The sequence below is a fragment of the Carassius auratus genome, chromosome 28, assembly GCF_003368295.1.
Source record: "Carassius auratus strain Wakin chromosome 28, ASM336829v1, whole genome shotgun sequence".
NCBI classification, from domain to species: domain Eukaryota; kingdom Metazoa; phylum Chordata; class Actinopteri; order Cypriniformes; family Cyprinidae; genus Carassius; species Carassius auratus.
The window spans coordinates 24,386,462-24,406,487 of record NC_039270.1 but is presented as its reverse complement, the minus strand read 5'-3'; the positions used below and the strand labels follow the sequence as shown (position 1 = coordinate 24,406,487).

Sequence of the window (20,026 nt, the reverse complement as noted above, 5' to 3'; positions counted from 1 at the left end):
TATCAAGCAGGTCTATTTAAGACCTTTAAGGTCTATAAGAAGATTATTAAGATCCAGGATCTTTTCCATTAGTTCCATCAGATTCCAATCTGTTGAGAATTAGCACACAGAAATCTACCTACTACTAATCTGTTTCTATTATCACTGCCAGCCAAAACTGCTTGACAAATCCATTTAGTGTAAGGTTCAGTCTACCAGGGAAACCAAAAAAGACTGTAATTCTAAAAGAACAAGGACGCATCCTAAAGATGACAGTATGATGGAGCACATTAACCTGTGCCAGAACCAAGTCTGTGGCTGAACACCCTCAGTGCCATAGCCTCCAGTCTGGCCTGTAGTATAACCTAACCGACTGCATCACACAAATTGTTCACTGCCACTGGAGACAGTTTAGCAAATCACAAACTACCTCAAATTGTGCACATCACACCAATTTAATAGGATAGTTCCAAAAAAAAAAAAACTATCCTCATGTCATTACAAAACCTGTATTTTCTTTCTACTGCAGACCACAAAAGATACTTTCAGAAATAAAACTACTTTGTATTAAGCCACAACAATATTATCAAAAATAACTCTTATTTTATAACTCTTGCATGCTAATATGTTGTCACATGCTCCATTATAACTGGCTGCTTGTTCACATGTGGTCCTTAAACCTGTTTTCAAGAAAACAAAAGACTCAAATCACACGCACCCTTTCTTTACCTAGCAACTCCTCTTTCCCTTCAAAGCGTTAGCCATGGATCACAGGAACCCGGTTTCATTTCAACAGCTGGTGTACCAATGCTCACAGAGGTTAAACAGTCCGGGACGAAATGTCAAATGTCAAACCTACAGACCATCAATAAGAAATGACTGAGAGGGGGAAAGAAAGCATGTTTTGAAAAAGATTGATGCCAAGGCACAGGGGAGCAGCTCTATCGGTGCATTGGTGCAGATGACACCGGCTGCCTAGGGAACAGGTCTCCTCTCCCAGAGGCATTGAGCTGCTCCGCAAGACACTGGACTATCATTAGTGCTGGGTGGAAAAAGGATCAATATTTACCTGCTGGTGTGGGTCTCCTTATCCAAGTGATTGCCCACAAGGATTGCTTGTCACTGTTTGAGTCATCTATTGTGCTGGAGGCCAAACAAGACCATTAAAGTTTGTGAAGAGGATTGGACAGAGATGTTCCCCAGCTGAAAGCACTCATTAAAAAGTTTTATTTAAGTGTGCAGTGGAGGTAGACCCCCCCCCCCCCCCTCCCCAATGATATCTGTGACACTGTTGACATAATAAGGTGGCAACATCATAAACAAGTTATTTGGTGAAAAATGTTTAAGATCATGTACAAAAATATTTTCTAAATAAATCGACTTTATGTATATGTATTTACTTTATTTTTATTATAATAAATATTTAATATTCAATCATTTAGATTTTATTTTTGAACAAACACATGAAAATATTTAAGTCTAATACATGTTATAAAAACTACATAAAAGTATAGGAATAGTATAGGAATATTTAATATTTTATATGTTGATTTAGCAAACTTATTAAGCATGACAATCTACCACGACACAATTAGTTTCTATGTGTTTTAGTGCATTACACACTAAACTAGTTGTGAGTGGAGATGGGAAATCCAGTTCCAATTTCACCTCGATATCACTTTTGCCCGCTCAAAGACAATTTTGTGTTATTTTACCCTCTTGCCAAAATTCTGGTAAAAGCAGTGATCAGTGTCAGGTAATGGCAGGTGTTGAGAGAGGACTGGAGCAATTGCTTTTATTTTGTAACTCTCTTTCTCTCTCAGCCCGAGACATTATTTCTCGTTAATGGGAACCATATCAAAAATCTCTATGCCGCTGACATTTAAATTAGTCAGGAGACATTTGTGGTTTCCCTTGTGCGCTTCCTCCATCTTGCTGCCTGAGGTTGCACACATCAAATATTAACCGCTGTGTTTTGTACCTGCGCTGAAGCCACAACAAATGGTCTCCTTTAGGCTGAAAATGTCAGAGAAACCTTTACTGGCTCTTATTTAGCTCCTCCTAGGAATTGAATGTAATGGCAGGATTTGGCCTGGTGTCAAATTCCCCTGATGTCCATTTCAAGAATACCTTTTATAGCTAGCTGACTGTTTTATCCAGAAGCCTTTCATCTCTTGAACTTTTGCTCTCCGCCGTCTTGACAGGATTTAGGGATGGTCAATAGATCTCGGATGCCCTGCATTCTTTGTTTCAAAGTAAAGATTCCTGTGTCAGGTATAATGAGAAGAAATAAATAGCAAATGGTAATGTCAAGTTATGATTAGGTTACTATGGCTGGTGGTCAAATGATGAGGGTGTATTCACACCTCGATTGAATCGAACTCAAGTTTGTTTCCTCCTTTGATGTGGATTTTTTGGGCAGGTGTGAATACAATACAGCAATCTCACTCGGGTGCGCACCTAAAAAAACATACCGAGACCCAGCTGGGTTGGTTTCGGTCCTCCTCCAAACGAACTCTGGTACGGTTGAATGGATGACCTTAAAGGGTTAGTTCACCCAGATAGCAAATTTATGTAATTAATAACTTACACTCATGTTGTTTCAAACATGTAAAACCTCCGTTTATCTTCAGAACACAGTTTAAGATATTTTAGATTTAGTCCGAGAGATCTCAGTCCCTCCATTGAAGCTGTGTGTACGGTATACTGTCCATGTCCAGAAAGGTAAGAAAAACATAATCAAAGTAGTCCATGTGACATCAGAGGGTCGGTTAGACGAAAATAACCATCGAAAATAAATTTTGGTCCAAAAATAGCAAAAACGACGACTTTATTCAGCATTGTCTTCTCTTCCGTGTCTGTTGTGAGAGAGAGTTCAAAACAAAGCAGTCTGGATATCCGGTTCGCGAACGAATCATTCAGTTCACCAAATCGAACTGAATCGTTTTAAATGGTTCGCATCTCTAATACGCATTAATCCACAAATGAGTTAAGATGTTAACTTTTTTAATGTGGCTGACACTCGCTCTGAGTTCATACAAACCAATATCCTGGAGTAATTCATTCACTCAAACAGTACACTGACTGAACTGCTGTGAAGAGAGAACTGAAGATGAACACGGGTTTGAAACAACATGAGGGTAAGTTATTAATTACATAAAATTGCAATCTGGGTGAACTAACCCTTTAAGCACACTTGCAAAAACGGTGTGAAAACAAGATACTTTTAGACCACCAGCCACCACAAAAAACGTCCCTTAGCCATTTCTTTCAAATATAGCATTTCTAAGACTGAAACATTTTTACTCAAAGGAAGGCTTGTTCGTTTTAAAGCAATATTATAATACATGCGGACGTCCTCCACCCAGATTGCTCTGCATTCGTTCACACAGGAGGCGTTTTGTATTTCCACTGCGCTGCTTTTCCTTTGCTTTTTTAATTAGATACGTGTGAACACGAAACGCGTTATTGCTCTTATTTAGTTATTGCAGTGGTTTTCTAAATAAAAGGTGCTAGACCGTTTCTTTCGGCGTTGCGCCGCGTCTCGCTTCTTTTCAGTGAGTCTCACTTGAGCAGCGCGAAGCTGCGTCGAGGTTCAACTTTTCTGCCATTTGTCGGCAACAGGTGAGAGGACGCGCTTAGTTATAACAGGACTACTGATTTCATTATTTTCTATTTGGAAAACTGTAACTTTCAGAAGAAGGCGTTCGGTATATTTCTCTTTTGAACCACAATATAAGAGAAGTACTGACCCAGACAACATTCAACAGGCGTTCCCTTACTTCAGCTAGGAAAGAAACCACAAAGTAGATAAGAAAATTAAACAGGTAGGTTTATGACACAATTACATATCAGTTGGCACAATGGGATGAATGAGTCTCAATTACGTGTCTTTAGCGCCATCATTTGTATTGGAAGGTAAATTGTACTTCTCTTGAAACCTATTTTCTACTTTTCTGCTTTAATTTCGTTAGATTAAATGCTTTTAGAGCATGCATGTCCTCATGGATCTGGATTGCATACCTTTATGGAAGGTGCTTTATGTTTTATTTTTCTTATTTTAGTCTATAACGGTAGTAGAGAAGTCTAATATTTACTGAACTGATCTACATTATACCACAAACCATCACCACATTCACTAAGCATGAGTCACAAGGTTAAGACCTGTTCTAACAACATTTCTGAATCAATCAACCATCAAAAATATCACTCAAAATACTATCAGGAAACTCAAAATGGGTAAAGAAGCACTCCAGACTTAGAATATTATTTGTAAAGCCCATTTTAAACCTTAATCTTTCACATGTCAAGAAGACAGAAGTTGTGCATGAAGTCATATACCAATTAATATCTTTATTAAAACCATTTTAGAACAAATAATTTACTGTCACAGGAAGCACATCCACTGGATTCATGAAAAAGAATTGTACAATGCATAACAGGCCATCAGTCAGTCTTTAGTTTGTTTCCTTAGCCCCGTCCTCCTTTTTGCTCGTGCTGTCCTTGTTGATGGGGAAATCAAGCGATGTTCTAAAGCGGATGGGAATGATCTGCTCCTCTGAGGACTCATCTTTGGATTCTGGTGACTCAATATGCAGAAGCCCATCTTCTCCAAGTGAGCAGGTCAAGGAGGTTGGATCCAGGTGGTCAGGAAGCTGCACAGCTTTAACAAATCCATGTGGCTGGGCTTCTGCGACGTGAGCGGTGCTGGTAGATGATGAAGAAGCCTCTGCCTGGGCCCGCTTGCCAGCCATCACCTCCAGACGTCTTCCAGATACTGTCACGGTGACGTCCTCTGGAGAGTAGCCTTGAGTGTCCAGAGTAAGAGACACGTCTGGCCGTTTGTTCTGCTCTGTGTTGGTGCTGAAGAGCCTGGAGAAGGACCTCTGACCATCTAGACACTGGAAGAAGTCTTCAGTGAGTTCATTCAGCAAGCTGTCTCGGATCTCATTCCTCAGGTTCTGCATTATCTGAGCTCTACGCTGGAGGAAATCCTCTCTGAAGCTGGAGAGAGCCACACTGCGCCTGGGCCACAGAAAGTGGGAGTTTGCAAAGAAAGGGTCATCCATGAAGAGGCTCTCGACAGAAGACATTTCTCTCGTCTGTTTGTCTGGGCGGTGTTGTCTTGAGCGCTTGTCTGTGCTCTCAGAAGAGTGATCTACTTGCTTCGGGTCCCGCCAGTTTATATATTTCTCCAACAGGCGTCTAGAACCTCCCACCGCTGGTCTTTTTATACCCGTGAGGTCATGAATAAGAATTTGAAGCTACAAGTAAACGAAACGTTCATATAGCTATAATAAGTTTATAGTTGTAATTTGATTTATGGGTCGGTGTCACTTTTACTGTCCTGCAGCGGTAGTTGGCCCTGCTGTCCAGTTTGGGATTGCCCACTGCAACCTTAGACATGCACAGAGAGTGAAGTCATGTGCTAACTTTACACCCTATGTGTGTGCGAGTGTTTATTCTGTCCTTACCCCCACCAGAAGCTGCTTACCGTAAACACGAACTATGCTGACTGCAGTCATGATGTCATTTCCTAAAATCAGGAAATACTCAATAATCAATTTTGTTTTCCATAAAATTTTAACTATGTATATATATATATATATATATATATATATATATATATATATATATATATATACTGTATATAGGGATGATATAAGAGAATAATATAAGTAAAAATATGGAAACATGTTATTTTTCAGAAACACAAAATATGACCTTACTTGGGTGCTTAGATCAAAACTTATAGTTTTAAGCTTATTTATTAATATTTAAATAAATAAATCAAATAATTAGATTAGTATCTTGTAATAATCTTTGCCAAACATTTATGTTTTCTTCTCAGTATCTGCAATGGTATTTCAAATGTAGTCAAATAGTTTTTTTGGTTCAGTAAATCAACTTGTCTAATCCTCCAAAAGTCACATATTATATGAAACCGGGCATATTTATATGAAACAAATTAGTCCAAACAAATGAACTTTTAAGAGTATTTAGAACTTTATTTTGAGTTCACAAAACGGATGCATTTTAAGTCGTTGTTTCATGGTTTTGCGTGTAATGAACATGTTTCTTTTAATTGAGAGGAACTTAATGTTTTGCTTAGTTTAGATGAGTATCTGTTGGGTTTTTTGAAGGGGTTCTGTCATGGTGAGGAATGAAACATGAGCATGATTTGAGAACAAATATACAGTAGGTAAAATTTTATATAATGTCTTCCTCATTCAGCAACTGCTATGCTAATCAAGGTATTTTGTTACCAGTTATCAAGTTAGCATTTATTGAATTAGTTGTATAATTATAGTTGTAATAAATTTCACTCCTAAAAATGTTTTGGTTGAGCTTATATAACGTTAAATTATCAGTTAGGTATCAGTTAGCTTATAAATTAAAGGCAATTAATATGTATCAATACAAATTAAAACTTCTGCTTACTCAAACTTTTCTCTGCTTACTTGAATTTCTTAAACATTTTGATATAACTGATTACCTCAGTTTTTTTTTGTTTTGTTTGTCTTCTCCATATATGAGTCAAGTGTCCCCCTCACAATCCTCATGAATGAGGAGTCACCCTGTGAGCTAATCCAGAAAGTATTCAGCTGAGCACAGGACAGAAGCTTCTGAAACATCCAGAAGGAAGAGCAAACAGCTGTGCCATGACAGCACGTCTATATTTAACACACAGATATATTTACCTACGACACAGTTCAGGCTAATGACATGTATTCAAAAGGAAATACCATATAAACCTGAAATGGAAATGACTTAATTTAAAACCTTTTAAAACAAAAATAATTTAATCTATCTATATAAGTATTGTATATAATATTATATATACATTTTCCTAAAAAAAAAAAAAAAAAATCTGTTTGTCGTGATTTTCTACTGATATAATTTACAGGATACTGAATGTGACCACAGTGCTTTTTCTTAGTCTTTATCATTATATCTTTGTAGTTACACTTAAATGCCATTTTCAAACTTAATATTTCAACTCTGTTATTGGGGTAAAATCACAATAATAATCACAATAATATTTGTTTTTTTTTCATTTAAAATATTTTAAAATATATATGTATTGTGAATAATTAGTAAATGTTATTTGCTAGTTACAGTATATGAGTCACATGGCACAAAGATAACTGAATTGTCATGGGTTATTATATTTTTTTCCCTTTTTTTCTCTTTCAGTACAGTTTTCAATTAGTTGATTACTGATCATTTGTACAACACTTCCTTGATGGTGGTCCCTCAATGTTTATGGTGATGATGGCATGATTTTCAGGTTTGAAAAATGATTTATTTAAAGTTATTTTTTTTTTCATCTTTTTTTTTTTAATTAGTCACTGCACAAAAATTATTGTGCTAAAACCGACATTGAAAAAATACTGTTTGATAAGTAGCAAAACGAACATGAGGTGGCGCTGTTAGCTAAGTCTGAAAGCTCACTTCTGCGTGCTGTGCAGCTTGAGCCCCTAGAGGGCGTTTGAAGATTGTCTTAATATAGTTCTTGTATTACTGTAAAACATTACGTCTCTAGTATATTCTTGATCATATTTGCATACCAGATAAAAAATAAAGTAAAATGAATCATAAATTAATTTTGTTTTGTTTTGCATAATATACTATGTACAATATACACAACGACACAGAAGCAAACTATTGACAACACACACAAATATACTAAAATGTCAAATATATGTAAATATCAGTGCTTAAAACCCAAAACATTCATATCTATGAGATAAATATCATATGGTCCTTCCACCGGCCGTGTAAAACTTAGCTTTTAGTGTGTCCCAGCAGGGAAGGTTTTTCCCTCTGTTCACATCAGAGTGAGAGAGGAAATCTATTAGCCTGACAGCTCCCACAAAAAGCCTGGCCGCAGCTTCTCCCCTGAGACCTTCCAACTGACGGCTTGCAGGAGGAAAGAGCGTAGTGACGGAGAGAGAAAAGGAGGGCGAGAGACCCAAGCGGAAGTGGCAGCGGGTGGGGGGAAGAATGGAGCCTATGAATTAGGCTGCAATTAGCTTTGAAGATTAGCTTTTGAATTAGCTTTTTTCCCCTGAACACGTTCAGATTATAGACACTGAATTGAAACAAGTCAGCAAGTGTTTCATCATGACAGTCACTGAGACAGAGCACTGAACTAATGCCGCTCAAAGCAAGGCAAGGTCAGAACTGTAGGGAGTTAGCGCTTAACCTTCAAGGCCTTCGAGCAAGGGCTTACCCATAATAAAAGAGCAGAAAGAGACGAGGGAGGGAGACAGAGAGGAAAAGTGAGCGTTTTTTGTCATTTGCAGCAATAGATGAAATATGACTGAAGCAGTAACGCTGTTTCTCTGAACGCAGAAGTCATGTCACACTGCACTGTTCATACTAGCATACAAAGCAGGTCAGTGTCAACTCACTGTCAGAAAACAGCACAGCATGATGGGAATAATGCAGGCTGATTATGAACACAGCCGTCAAGTGTATGATGAGTAAGTGGATTTTTTCAGATCTAAACTAAAATAATTCAAATTAGATTATTATGATGCACAAGTAGGCTATTGGATTAAAATGTGCATAATAATATTTTAAATACCTTTTTTTAAATGTATTTAATTGAATATTTAAATTAAACGTAATTTTTTAATGTAATTTTTTTAAGTCTAAATTTGAGTGTAGAAGAAAAAGCAGGGGTAATGGGGAATTGGATTAGGACATGACCTTTACATTTTTTTTTTTTTTTTGCAGCAATGCCATAGAAGAATAATTTTGGTCCCGCAAAAACATTTTAGTGGATAGTTTATATATATATATATATATATATATATATATATATATATATATATATATATATATATATATATATATATATATTTATATATATATATATATTTATATATATATATATATATATATATATATATATATATATATATTTGTTTTTTTTGTTTTTTTATTAACCAAAACACAGCTCATACACATCATCGACATGTAAGGAACAGTTTACCCAAAACAGCAAAACACAAGTAAAGGTCATGTTCAATAAATATCTTTGGTAAATTTCCAACCATAAATATATCAAAACGAATTTTTTGATTAGTAATATGCATTGTAACAACTTTAAAGGCAACATATGTAAACATATGTAAAACAGAACTCTGATTTGTCCCCATTTCAATAAAACGTGTTTGTGGGTTTTGTCCAGGAAAAATAATCTTTTAGTAAAATGCAAAAAATTCAGTAGAAAGAGGGGCTGATTCTTTTCAAAATCCGCTTTTTTCAGCAACAGGATTTTATTTTTATTTTTTATTTTTTTTGCACTGTGTTTTGAAGTAGAAAGTGGCACAACACACAATCTTGAAACGAGTCAGGAAGTGAGAGGGGTGAAGGCAGGAGCAGTAGGTTTGAGAGTAAGGGCAGACATGAGCTGGCGGTGAGTGTTCTGAGATGAGACTGCGGTGACTGCCATTCTCACACATTTCACTTCCTCTCGCGGCCAGCCTTGTCACGCAAACCTCACTCTCAGCTCATGAAATAAGACAGTCAGCTCTTTTCCCAAAGACCTTCGCAGTTTTTCACAGGACTTTGAAGTTCAACAGTATGTGTAAACCAGGTATCAGATCAGAAGCAGCATGCCTCTAATTCATTCTTTTTCTGTACTCAAACTTTCAGTGATGCTTGCACTTATTGTAGGCCTACATTTATTTTGTTTTGATCTTATCATTTTCATAGCATACTTTTATTTCTCCGTCTTTTGGTTATTCCTTGAATCTGACTCATAATCGGGCATGTTATGCATTTTGGAGAAGTTTCTAGGATCTAACTTGTGAAAAAAGGAAACATTTTATGGAGCACTGTACAATAATGTTTGAAAAACTAAATAAAAAAATGCAACAATATTATTATGTTTTCTGAGAATTTTAGTTAAATACTGACCTGCAAATCAAAGCCTTTACTATTATTACTTTTACTTATTTCTTTTGTAATTTATCTCACAGCCTCAAACTATAGCTAAGTACACACACACACACACATACAGAGTAACATCTGGTCTGGTGGCTGTAGATACAGGCCCATTAGCTGAGTGGTATCCAATAAACCAGCATTTGCTCAGATCTCAAGATTTCAAGAATTCCTGTCTTGACCTGAGAACAGCTGCTGTCTAGAACAGATCCTGTACGTCGTTCACTCTTAGAAATATAGAAGGCATTCAACACACCAGCTTAGACACTCCCCTAGATCCCTGAACAATTGTGTGCATGTAAATGTGTATTACTGAGAGAGTCAAGACAGCAAGAAAGAAAGAGAGAGAGAGAGAAATACAGGAGAAGAGGGAAGTCTAGAAGTCAAATAAGAGAGTGAAAAGAGGTTTTTATGGTCATTAGCAGTGCTGGGGAAACTGCTTTAAAGGTTTGCCAAGCTAAAAGCTATTCATTATTTCAAGTTGTTCAACTACAGTTAAGCCACTGAATAAATAGTTAACTACAAGTTACTGTACAAACACAAAGCAGCAAACTTCTTTAGAGTTACCCAAGGTAACCTAAGAATGTTTTGCTAATGTTCCTTTTCAATAACAATGATAAAAAAATAATAATTCAATTCTAAATATTTTCTGAACGTTCAAAACATCCTTTTAAACCTTTTTTATGCATTCTATTATTTTGCTAAAATTCCAGGAACATTACATTTAATGTTTTCTAAACACTCTGAAACAAGTAGTTACAAACAATCTATTACCATTACTTGAAGAATGTTTCTCCATATCTTTGAGAGAGCCTTGCCAGAATGTTAGCCACAGTTAGAACATTCCCTGCATGTTTGCTGGGTACATGCTTTTTATAAACAGGCTAATAATGAAAAGAAAAATAATACAAAAACGTATGGTTTAATTGTTTAGTAGGATACTTCAATAAGGTATACAATGCAAGACTGATTCAAACAATTTGTGCATAGTACAGAGATTCAAACTGTTGAATTTTTTAATCAGTTCATTTACACAAACTGTTGAAAAGGACCCGTTTTTTTACAGTGACTCAGTCTTTCCAAAGCTACATATTAGTGAGAGGATAATTTAAAACAAATCAATTTGCCTGAATGAATTCGACTTTACAGTACTACATTTAAGACAAAGGACCAACTAACTAGAATGCATCAGACTTGGCAATGCTACTACATGTGTGAAAGAGCACCTTATATTGAAAAGTGAAGATTATTGTAAAGTAAGTCTTTAGTTTTATTTTTCACATCACATCCTTAAAGCCAGTCAGAGTTCAGAGATGTATTCATGCCAGAAATTTCCCATGACCTTGAATACTGACTTGATCAAAGACTGAAACTTCGATGCCTGCCACTTCCTGTCTCAGTACCTACATCCTGTATTTTCACATCATGACCCTGAGTTACCACACCTAAGTGGGTGGCACATTAACTTTCGTAATATGCTCTCATGCTGTTTTGTTGATGTTTATCTTCAAGTGAGCATCCTAGGGCCCTTTTTTTATTATTATTCACTTGATGCTAATGGAAATGTAATCTTTCAATTGAGCATTAAGAAAAACATTCAGTAGCACAAAAACAACCTGTTTGTGGTGTGTGTACATACAGAAGGCATAAAATAATTAAATTAAACTCCCAACAAAAGTGTATATGCTATCGACCATTTTTAAAACAGTGTTGTTTTGACCACTTAGCCACTTTTCATTACTGACAACTTAAAGTTTGAACATTTTCATGGTCTATATCTGACCACATGCAAGCAGCCAATGTATGTACTTATATATACATACATACATATATGGCTTGTTAGGACTCAAGCAAGCATATACAGCTCAATGATACCAGAAAATCAACTGAAGCAAATGCAAAATAGCATTTGCACCAGCCATTACATCCACTCAGATTTAATAGCAAAATCGAGACATATTTAAAAATTTTCTAATTGAATGAAGCCTAACAATCTACTTTCTACCCCCATTCTTATATTTGCATCCTCTTTCTCTCTCTCTCTCTCTCTCTCTCTCTTTCTCTGATCCCCCATACTTCCTGTTGTGCTGGCTAGACTCCAATGGCAGATTTACAACTGTGGGGTCAAAGTTTTACAGCAGACTCACATAAATCTTGTTCCACCCTCTTCCCATGTGCCCCTCTCTCTTCCTCACAGTCGCAGTGCCCAACCCCCAGCGCTTTCATGTGTCTCCATACCTGTGTGTGGTACTGAGAGAGGCACACAATGCAGTTGGTTTTCATTATGCTAGGTAGATTTACCTCTTGCAATGTTTCTGTGACTAATTCATCTCAGACACACAACTTAATTTTATTATTCAGGAGGGGAGAGCAGGGATAATTGCAGCACTTAATAAATGTTACATTGGGAATAACTTAAAAAACACAACACACTCAGACAGCCCATATCTGGTGTGTTAAAGCACAATTCAGGCATTATCCTCAGAAATGACCGAATGTTTTTGTAAGCTAAACCCCTTTGACCTAAAATTTCAATCATTTTATTGACAATTTCATAAGTTTGTAGTTCTCAAAGATTGGGTAATGGTCACATGACATGGAAGTGTTCTAACTTTTTTGCTTATAAAATAAAGTAGTTCCCTTTCAGTCGAATTGGGATATCGCTTCGATAGACCAATCTACTTATAGAGTGTAAACTAAATGAGCCAATGCACACTGGCATGCAATTATTGCATCGAGCTGCTTGCGTATAATAAGGCAACAAGTGCAATGCATACCAGCTCTTCGCTTCGTAGCCGAACGACAGTATCGTTCTGCTCAACTGCGTGTCCAGTCGTGAACTACGAGTTCAGCATGCTCTTGGAAGCTTCCTGTGTTGGCGAGATGGCGCTTCAGCGGTGGTCATTCCAGAGTCGAATGGGTTGCGCACTTCAGGCGGCACTACCCTTGTCGTGTTGTAAGTGGCCGTCTCCCCTGTGCGCCTCAGCACTAAAAGAGAATTTCCTAAAGAGCATATTTTTCTAAAAGAGGTGAGAAACCCCACAGGGAACCAATCCTCTGGGGTCCACCATTCCTCCAGCACCTCCGATCCAGTGGAGCAACGCATTGGAATGCGATGGGCCCTCATCAATGAGCATACCAGCAGCATCCAGTGGGCCTCCCCCTTACCAGATGTCGATCTCAGCATCGGAGGGAGAGCTCTCCGATGAAGATACTTTCATGTGTTGATCCTTCAGCACCACAGACCATTTCTGTGGTTTGCGTTCGAAGGACGGGCATATCTGTACAAGTTCCTGCCCTTCAGGCTGTCCCTGTGTCTTCACGAAAGTCGCGGAGGAGGCTCTTGTTCCCCTCAGAGTGCAAGGAGTATGCGTCCTCAACTATCTAGATGATTGGCTTATACTATTACAGTCTTGGGATCAGTTGTGCGAGCACAGGGACCTGGTGATCTGGCACCTCAGCCTGTTGGACCTTCAGGTCAACTGGGAAAAGAACAAACTCTCACCGATGCAGATGATCTCTTTTTTCGGATATGGAATTGGACTCAGTCAAACAGACAGCACACCTCATATAGGAATGTGCACGTTCTGTGCTAGCCTGCTTGAATACGTTCAAGCACAGCCACTGTTCCAGCACTAGCTTTAGCAGGGGTGCTCCTAGAACATATCTCCAGGCATTCTGTGGTTTACACGGATGCCTCCTCCAACAGCTGGGGGCTCATTTACAATGGGCCAGCAGTCTCAGGGGTTTGGACGAACCCTCAGCTGCATTGGCACATGAATTGCCTAGAGTTGTTAGCAGTATGCCTCACCTTGATCCATCTTAAAGGGTGTTTATGAGTCAAGAACGTGCTGGTCCGAATGGACAACACAGCGATCATTGCGTACACAAGGTGGTCTGCACTCCAATCACACGACACAACTTGCCAGCCACCTCCTCCTTTGGAGTCAGATTCTGAGGTCACTTCATGCTGTTCACATTCTGGTCCTGCTCAACTACACAGCCGACGAGCTGTCAGGAACAATGCTCCCAAAAGCCACTCAGATAAACCTGTTTGCTTTCTCCAGAGACCTCTCCCTGCCAGTTGTTCAACTCCCTGACCGAGGGAACACTTGGCATTGTGTGAGCAGTGTTTACGAGACATGCTTACGCCTTGAAGTGGAATCTGTTTGTCGAGTGGTGTTCTTCTCACCAAGAAGACCCCTGGAGATGCCCGATTGCAGTCGTGCTTTCCTTTCTGCAGAAAAGGCTGGATCAAAGGCTGGAGCAAAGGCTGTGTCCCTCCACCCTCAAAGTCCAGGGTGCTGCTAATGCTGCATATCATGACCCTGTGAATGGGAAGTCTCTAGGTAAGCATGACCTCGTCAACAGGTTCTTTAGAGGGTCCAGGAGGTTAAATCCTTCCCGGCCCCCTTCTATACCCTCTTGGGACCTGACTCTAGTGCTAAAATCACTACAGCAGGGCCCATTCGGGGTCCTGCATGCATTTTTGGTCGAAGATTCATGCTTCAGGAACTCCTTCAGGAAGGATGGGTCTTAAGGATGGGGCTTCCGAAGCATCCCTGTTCACAGTGGAATGGTTACGTTATCCCAGTGTTATCCAATCTCACTTAGTGTGGTAGTGCTTTGACAATGGTAAGTGGAACTACTTGTTCCGAGCCGCGGCCTTCATCAAAGCAGGAGGCTTGCAGAGGGCACTGGAAGGGGCAGCACCCATGGTGCTTTGGTAGGGATCCCAATTCGTCGGTCATCGATGAGGGTATGTAACCGAGACGTTTTTCAGTAACGACACAAATAGTGATGTACAAATAAACTTTTTGAGAAAGTTAAGTAAAAATATCTTTCCTCAGTAACTTTTGGTTTTATTGTTATAATGTATTGAGGATATTTGATGTCATATGTTTTTGTGTTGTTTAGGGCATTCATTTAAAAATGTAAGGTCCAATTCTCTCTATTAACAAACCATTAACTATGACTTTTGCCTTAAAGTCCTAAATTGCTGCTTATTAGTAGTTAGTGAGGTAATTAGTAAGTTTAGGTATTGGGATGCAGAATACGCTCATGCAGAATATGTGCTTTAGAAGTATTAATAAAAGGCCAATATGTTATTAATAGGCACACTAATAAGCAACTAGTTCATAGTGAGAATTGGTCTCTATACTAGAGTGTTTCCAAAAAAATCTGTGTTCTTCACTTTATCAACGTAACATTAATCTTTAATGTCATTAAAGTGTTTCTTACAGAAGTCCAAAGTGATCTTATGATACTTTGTATGTGTTTTATGTAAAGTATGGTTCTACAAACTTTTTACTTACGTTTTTACAGGCACTAAAATTCAATACTGACATATTTTCAGCATTTATATATACAAAACCGCGGCATTTATTTTATTACTGTTGTTGTTTTTAGGTGGGGGTAGGTTAAGGGGTCTAAAATGTAAATTGCGTATTGATAAAATGATAAAAATGCATTGACATGAATATCTTGATAATATATACAGTAAGATATACAGTTAGCTAAAAATACGCAGCGATTTGTACGTTTTAATAGTTGAAATACATCAAAAAGTTTTAACATTAATAAAAACATACAAAAATGGATGTTGTGTGCTTGTAAATTTGACATATTAATACCTTCGTATAAACAATGAGACCAGGCTGAGCAGTCGAAATGAGGGACTGGTAAAAACAAATATAATACGTTTAATATAATATAGACTGGCAACTGTTTGTTCTATAATATAAATATAATTATTATATTGAATTTACATTTAAAACATTCTATTATAATCGGAATTTATTAATTCATATATTTAAATGACACAGGAAGTAGCTGCTAATGTGTCAAAGATGTTGTAGGATATAGGCTACATGTTGTCAGCATAAATGAGCAGAAAAAAAAAGTGTTAAAGTGTTACTGCACTCCATTATACCACACCACTGCAACACAAAAAGTATTATATTATAAATATTAAATAGTAAATGAAAAAATATTAGCTGTTGCAGACAATCTCAAGCTTTATGGCTTGCATTAGCCACCAACAAAAATCTTGTATTTCACTAGCCCACTTTAAATCTCCATTTGCCTTCCCAAGTTACTCTGTTACAAAGCAGTTGGTAGGAGACTAAACCGCAAAGACCCTCTTTTTTTCATGTCGTGCCTACATGCTCACACTGAGTGCAAATCCAAAGCAGATGCAGCATGATCCCTCACATATGCACGTTGACACACAGACTCTCACCGCGTGTAGGATCGATAAGGTGTATTGATTATGCCTGGTGCTGACAGGCCCTGCTGCAACCCTGCCTGCTCTGATCAATTCAGAGCTGCACGGGGATGGCTTGAGGTTAATTATATTTATCGAGGTGAACGACTCGAGGGTGTGTGTATGCTGAAACGCATAGGCTTAGACAACACAATATCCGTTTGAATGGGAGGTTGGGGTTTATTTGAGTTATTTTGTATGTATCTTTGAGCCCAGAGGGTGTATGAGCGCAGGTGTAGTGTTTCATAACTCCGCAAGAGTCTGGATGTATTTGATTATATTTGTTCAGTACTGTGTGTTTCCTTTGCATTGAGCTTCATTATTGTCTAAAGGTTGCTTCTATTATATTTTCAGCAGTATAAACACATTGACATTCAGTTCCTCATCCAGTTGTGCTGTATGTCATGTGGCACTGTATCTTCTTATTAGTGAGCATTGCTGCATACTGTGGTTAAATAGTGCAATACTTAAGATAAACACTATTTTTATGTTTTATATTTCTTCAGCTCAGGAGATTTGCCATCACAGAAATAAATGACATTTTAAAATATATTCAAATAGAAAGCAGTCATTTTAAATTGCATAAATATTTCACAATATTACTGTTTATACTGTATTTTTGATCAGTTATGCAGTCTTGGTGAGCATAAGAGTTATTTCAAAAACATTAAAATCTTATGGACTCCAAACTTTTGAACAGCAGTGTATGTTATTGCTTCAATGTGAACATTTAGCTGTTGTCTTTGTTGTTCTGCAGCTTTCGAAGCACCTAAAGCTCTAGAAGCACTTAAATACAGACACAAGCCACTTTCAGAACATATACACATAACTTGTGCAGTCTTTCTCCTAAAAAAATGAAAATGCTGATGACTCATCCAGATTTTTGTCCAATCAATTGCTCTCTGGAATGAAAATGTGCCCCACCCCATATCACCACCTAGCAACTAGCAAATCATGGTGTCACTTTTAAACAAACGTGACAGGCCCTTCAATATGTCTCACCAAAACGTCCTGTTTCAACAGGAAGTACATCAACACAGGAAAGAAAGATTTGTCAAGTGATTTCAATGGGTCTTTAAGACACATTTGTTTCTCAGGAGACATAATGTTCATGACAGTGTGTTGCACTATTAAACTTTAAGTTTAGATCAGATTCATTCATTTTTCCAACACAAATGTGGGCATGGCTGTGCTCCTAGAATGGCCTAAGGTGACCCCAGTTTCACTTCTCATTTCAGAAGGTGTTGATGATAGTGCTTGGGCACCAAATAAACAACAGCATGAGGAACAGGAAGCCCTTGGTGAAGAGCATTGCGTGAGAGACAGTGAGAAGTGGGCTGAGGTTTTGAGCATGTGTGTGTGTACGTGTGCGCTTCTGCTCTTCAGTTTAACTTTTGTGGTGGCATGTACTGATGGGTGTATGTTACCCAGTGACCTGCCTTTTCATATTGAGCCGTTATGCTTTTGCATGTTGGCCAAATCTGCATATGAAGTATTGTGGATATATGAATCTTTAAGAAGACCCGACAGTGTCACTCTCTTTTCAGGTAAGAGAAAAATCAGATCTTATCTACAATAAATATTACAGTAGTCTCTGTGGCGCTTGTAGGCAGTGTGCTATTTAAAGAAAAAATGAAAAGAGTGTTACGGTTTCCTCTCACATTGATACATTGTCAGGACCTCTGGAGGAGAGGATGTATGTTTTGTGAGGGGCTCCTGCTCGCGAGGGCCGAGTGCCCAATGCCTGCTCACTGTAATGTGACGCGACAGCTAGCCTTCACGCACCAGTGGGCTCCGTGTCCTAAAATGAACACAGGAGGACTCTTTCAGGAAAGAAAAAAATGGAGAAGAGGCTGGAGTATGTGGGAACATCCTTATGTAGAAAGTGAAATACATAAAAAAAATGAGGAATTTTTGTTTGTTTGCGCAATTAGGACCAATGTAGAAAGTTAAACATATTTAAAAATTGTTAAAAGTAAAAAAAAAAAAAATGCTATTTTGATCAGACTGATATCATATGTAAACAATATCTCTTAATCCTTTATTTTCATCTAAAATGGCTTGATATCTGAAAAATGTGACTGTTTTGCAGTACATTGCTGTTTTAATGTTTGAATATACACACAAAGAAAGCACAAATGAAGTTGAGTGGAGTGAGTTTAGTAACAAATGAGAGAACTGGAGAAAGACAAGGTGGAGATTGTATCATGTGGCTTACATAGTGAAGCTGGTGTTTATTTGTGGTGCTTGTTACAGAACTAATATGATCTTACTATGGTAATATCATGGTTCTGGATGATAGCTATGGTAGTCCTCAAATGATGTCATGCTATCATGGTACACCACAGAACATGGTATAAGCATGGTAGATGTAATAAAAACATTGTGTTATCCTATGGTATTGTAATGTCAATAAGGCACACCAGTAGTGCATGGTCTAGTGCAAACAACATGGTAATACTCTGGAACTTTTTGTTAGATTATTATATTTTCACATGTCATGTATTTGTACATTTGCCATCAGCTGAACCCATGTACACCAAAACAATATAATTGGGCAGCACATTGCTCTCTCTCTGCTCTGTAATTGAGGCAGCAAAGGTCCTTGTTTTTCCTGGTCCTTCTCTAAGGTTCAATGATGTGATCGATAACCAATTAAAAAACTCAGCAGATTAGCCAAGCCACAAACAAGACAAGCGGTAAAAACAAGAACGTCGGCCCGAAATGTGCTCTAAACGCATGTTGACATGTTTGTAAAGCGTATCAGTTGTCAGTGTGTAAAGAAATCCTGTGATGGGAACTGGCAGAAGTGAACAGGGGGTAAATAAAACGGTCGCCATGTTGAGTCCATTTCCTAAACTTGCTGTCTTTTAACAAGCATCAATTTCCATCAAATTGGTGCCCAGGATTTTAATTGCAGTTTACAGAGTTGTTCGGTTTTATTGAGCTTGTGAATGTGTGTTTGTGTACAGGCAGAGAGGGCTTGTTATGCACCATTTGGAGCAGGCAGCTTCTTTTTTTTGGGGCCTGTTGTGTCTGGTTATATACTAGCGGCACTATCATGCATCTATGATCTTGTTACCAATGAACTAAACAATAAACTCGAAGATGTTTGATTTTTTTTTTGAATGATGACAAAAAGTTATGAAAATATTGATCCAGTATGTCCTGGGAAACTTTGTTGTTGTGAATTTGGGTCGGCGGATGTTCAGATAGCACATGAAGAAGACAAGGTAGGAAGTGGTAAGTGAGGTGAATAATTCATTTGTCTCTTCCATGTGTACCCTGTCTGCACTTTCATCACCCTCATTATCCCTGTCATCACTGGGCTCTGTCCTCTCCACCAGCTCATGGTGCCATTCACTCACTGCCTCTGAGAAGCACTGTGTCTAATGCGGATACATTTCAACAGATTAGTTTCCCTGAGAAGAGAGGATGGTTTGAGAGTTTCTTGTCCATCAGACTGTACCTACAGTAGCCTGGAAACATGAAGAAATTATTATAAAGAAATTGCAGAATATAAATACATTTCTATAATATAACAATTTATTTATTCAGCCTATTAATTTATTTACATTCCTATTCAACAGTCATGGGATTAAAGGGGTTATATGACGTTGCTTAAAAGAACATTATGTTGTGTATTTGGTGTAATGCAATGTGTTAAAAAAACACATTATTTTCCACATACTGTTCATTATTAGTTCTCCTCTATGCCCCGCCTTCTGAAACGCGTCAATCTTTACAAAGCTCAATAGTCTGAAAAGCGAGGTGTACTCTGATTGGCCAGCTATCCAGTGCATTGTGATTGGCCGAATACCT

General features: G+C 37.9%; 2 protein-coding genes across 2 annotated transcripts in view; one reads left to right on the top strand and one right to left on the bottom strand.

Annotated features, from left to right (window-relative positions):
* Window positions 1-4,307: 4,307 nt before the first annotated feature.
* Window positions 4,308-5,165, bottom strand: LOC113047293 (heat shock protein 30-like). The gene has a single exon (XM_026208648.1). The coding sequence runs from the start codon at window positions 5,070-5,072 to the stop codon at window positions 4,437-4,439; it is 636 nt and encodes a 211-aa protein (XP_026064433.1). The 5' UTR covers window positions 5,073-5,165; the 3' UTR covers window positions 4,308-4,436.
* A 12,378-nt stretch (window positions 5,166-17,543) lies between these two features.
* The window catches only part of LOC113047292 (retinoic acid receptor alpha-B), a 117,318-nt gene continuing 114,835 nt past the window's right edge, over window positions 17,544-20,026 (top strand). The window contains exon 1 of the mRNA XM_026208647.1: window positions 17,544-17,751. The gene's annotated coding sequence lies outside the window, so the exon portion shown is untranslated. The remainder of the gene's footprint in view (window positions 17,752-20,026) is intronic.

What these genes read in the sequence shown, in the direction of transcription:
- LOC113047293 (XM_026208648.1), bottom strand. Translation starts at nt 5,072, where the DNA reads ATGTCTTCTGTCGAGAGCCTCTTCATGGATGACCCTTTCTTTGCAAAC.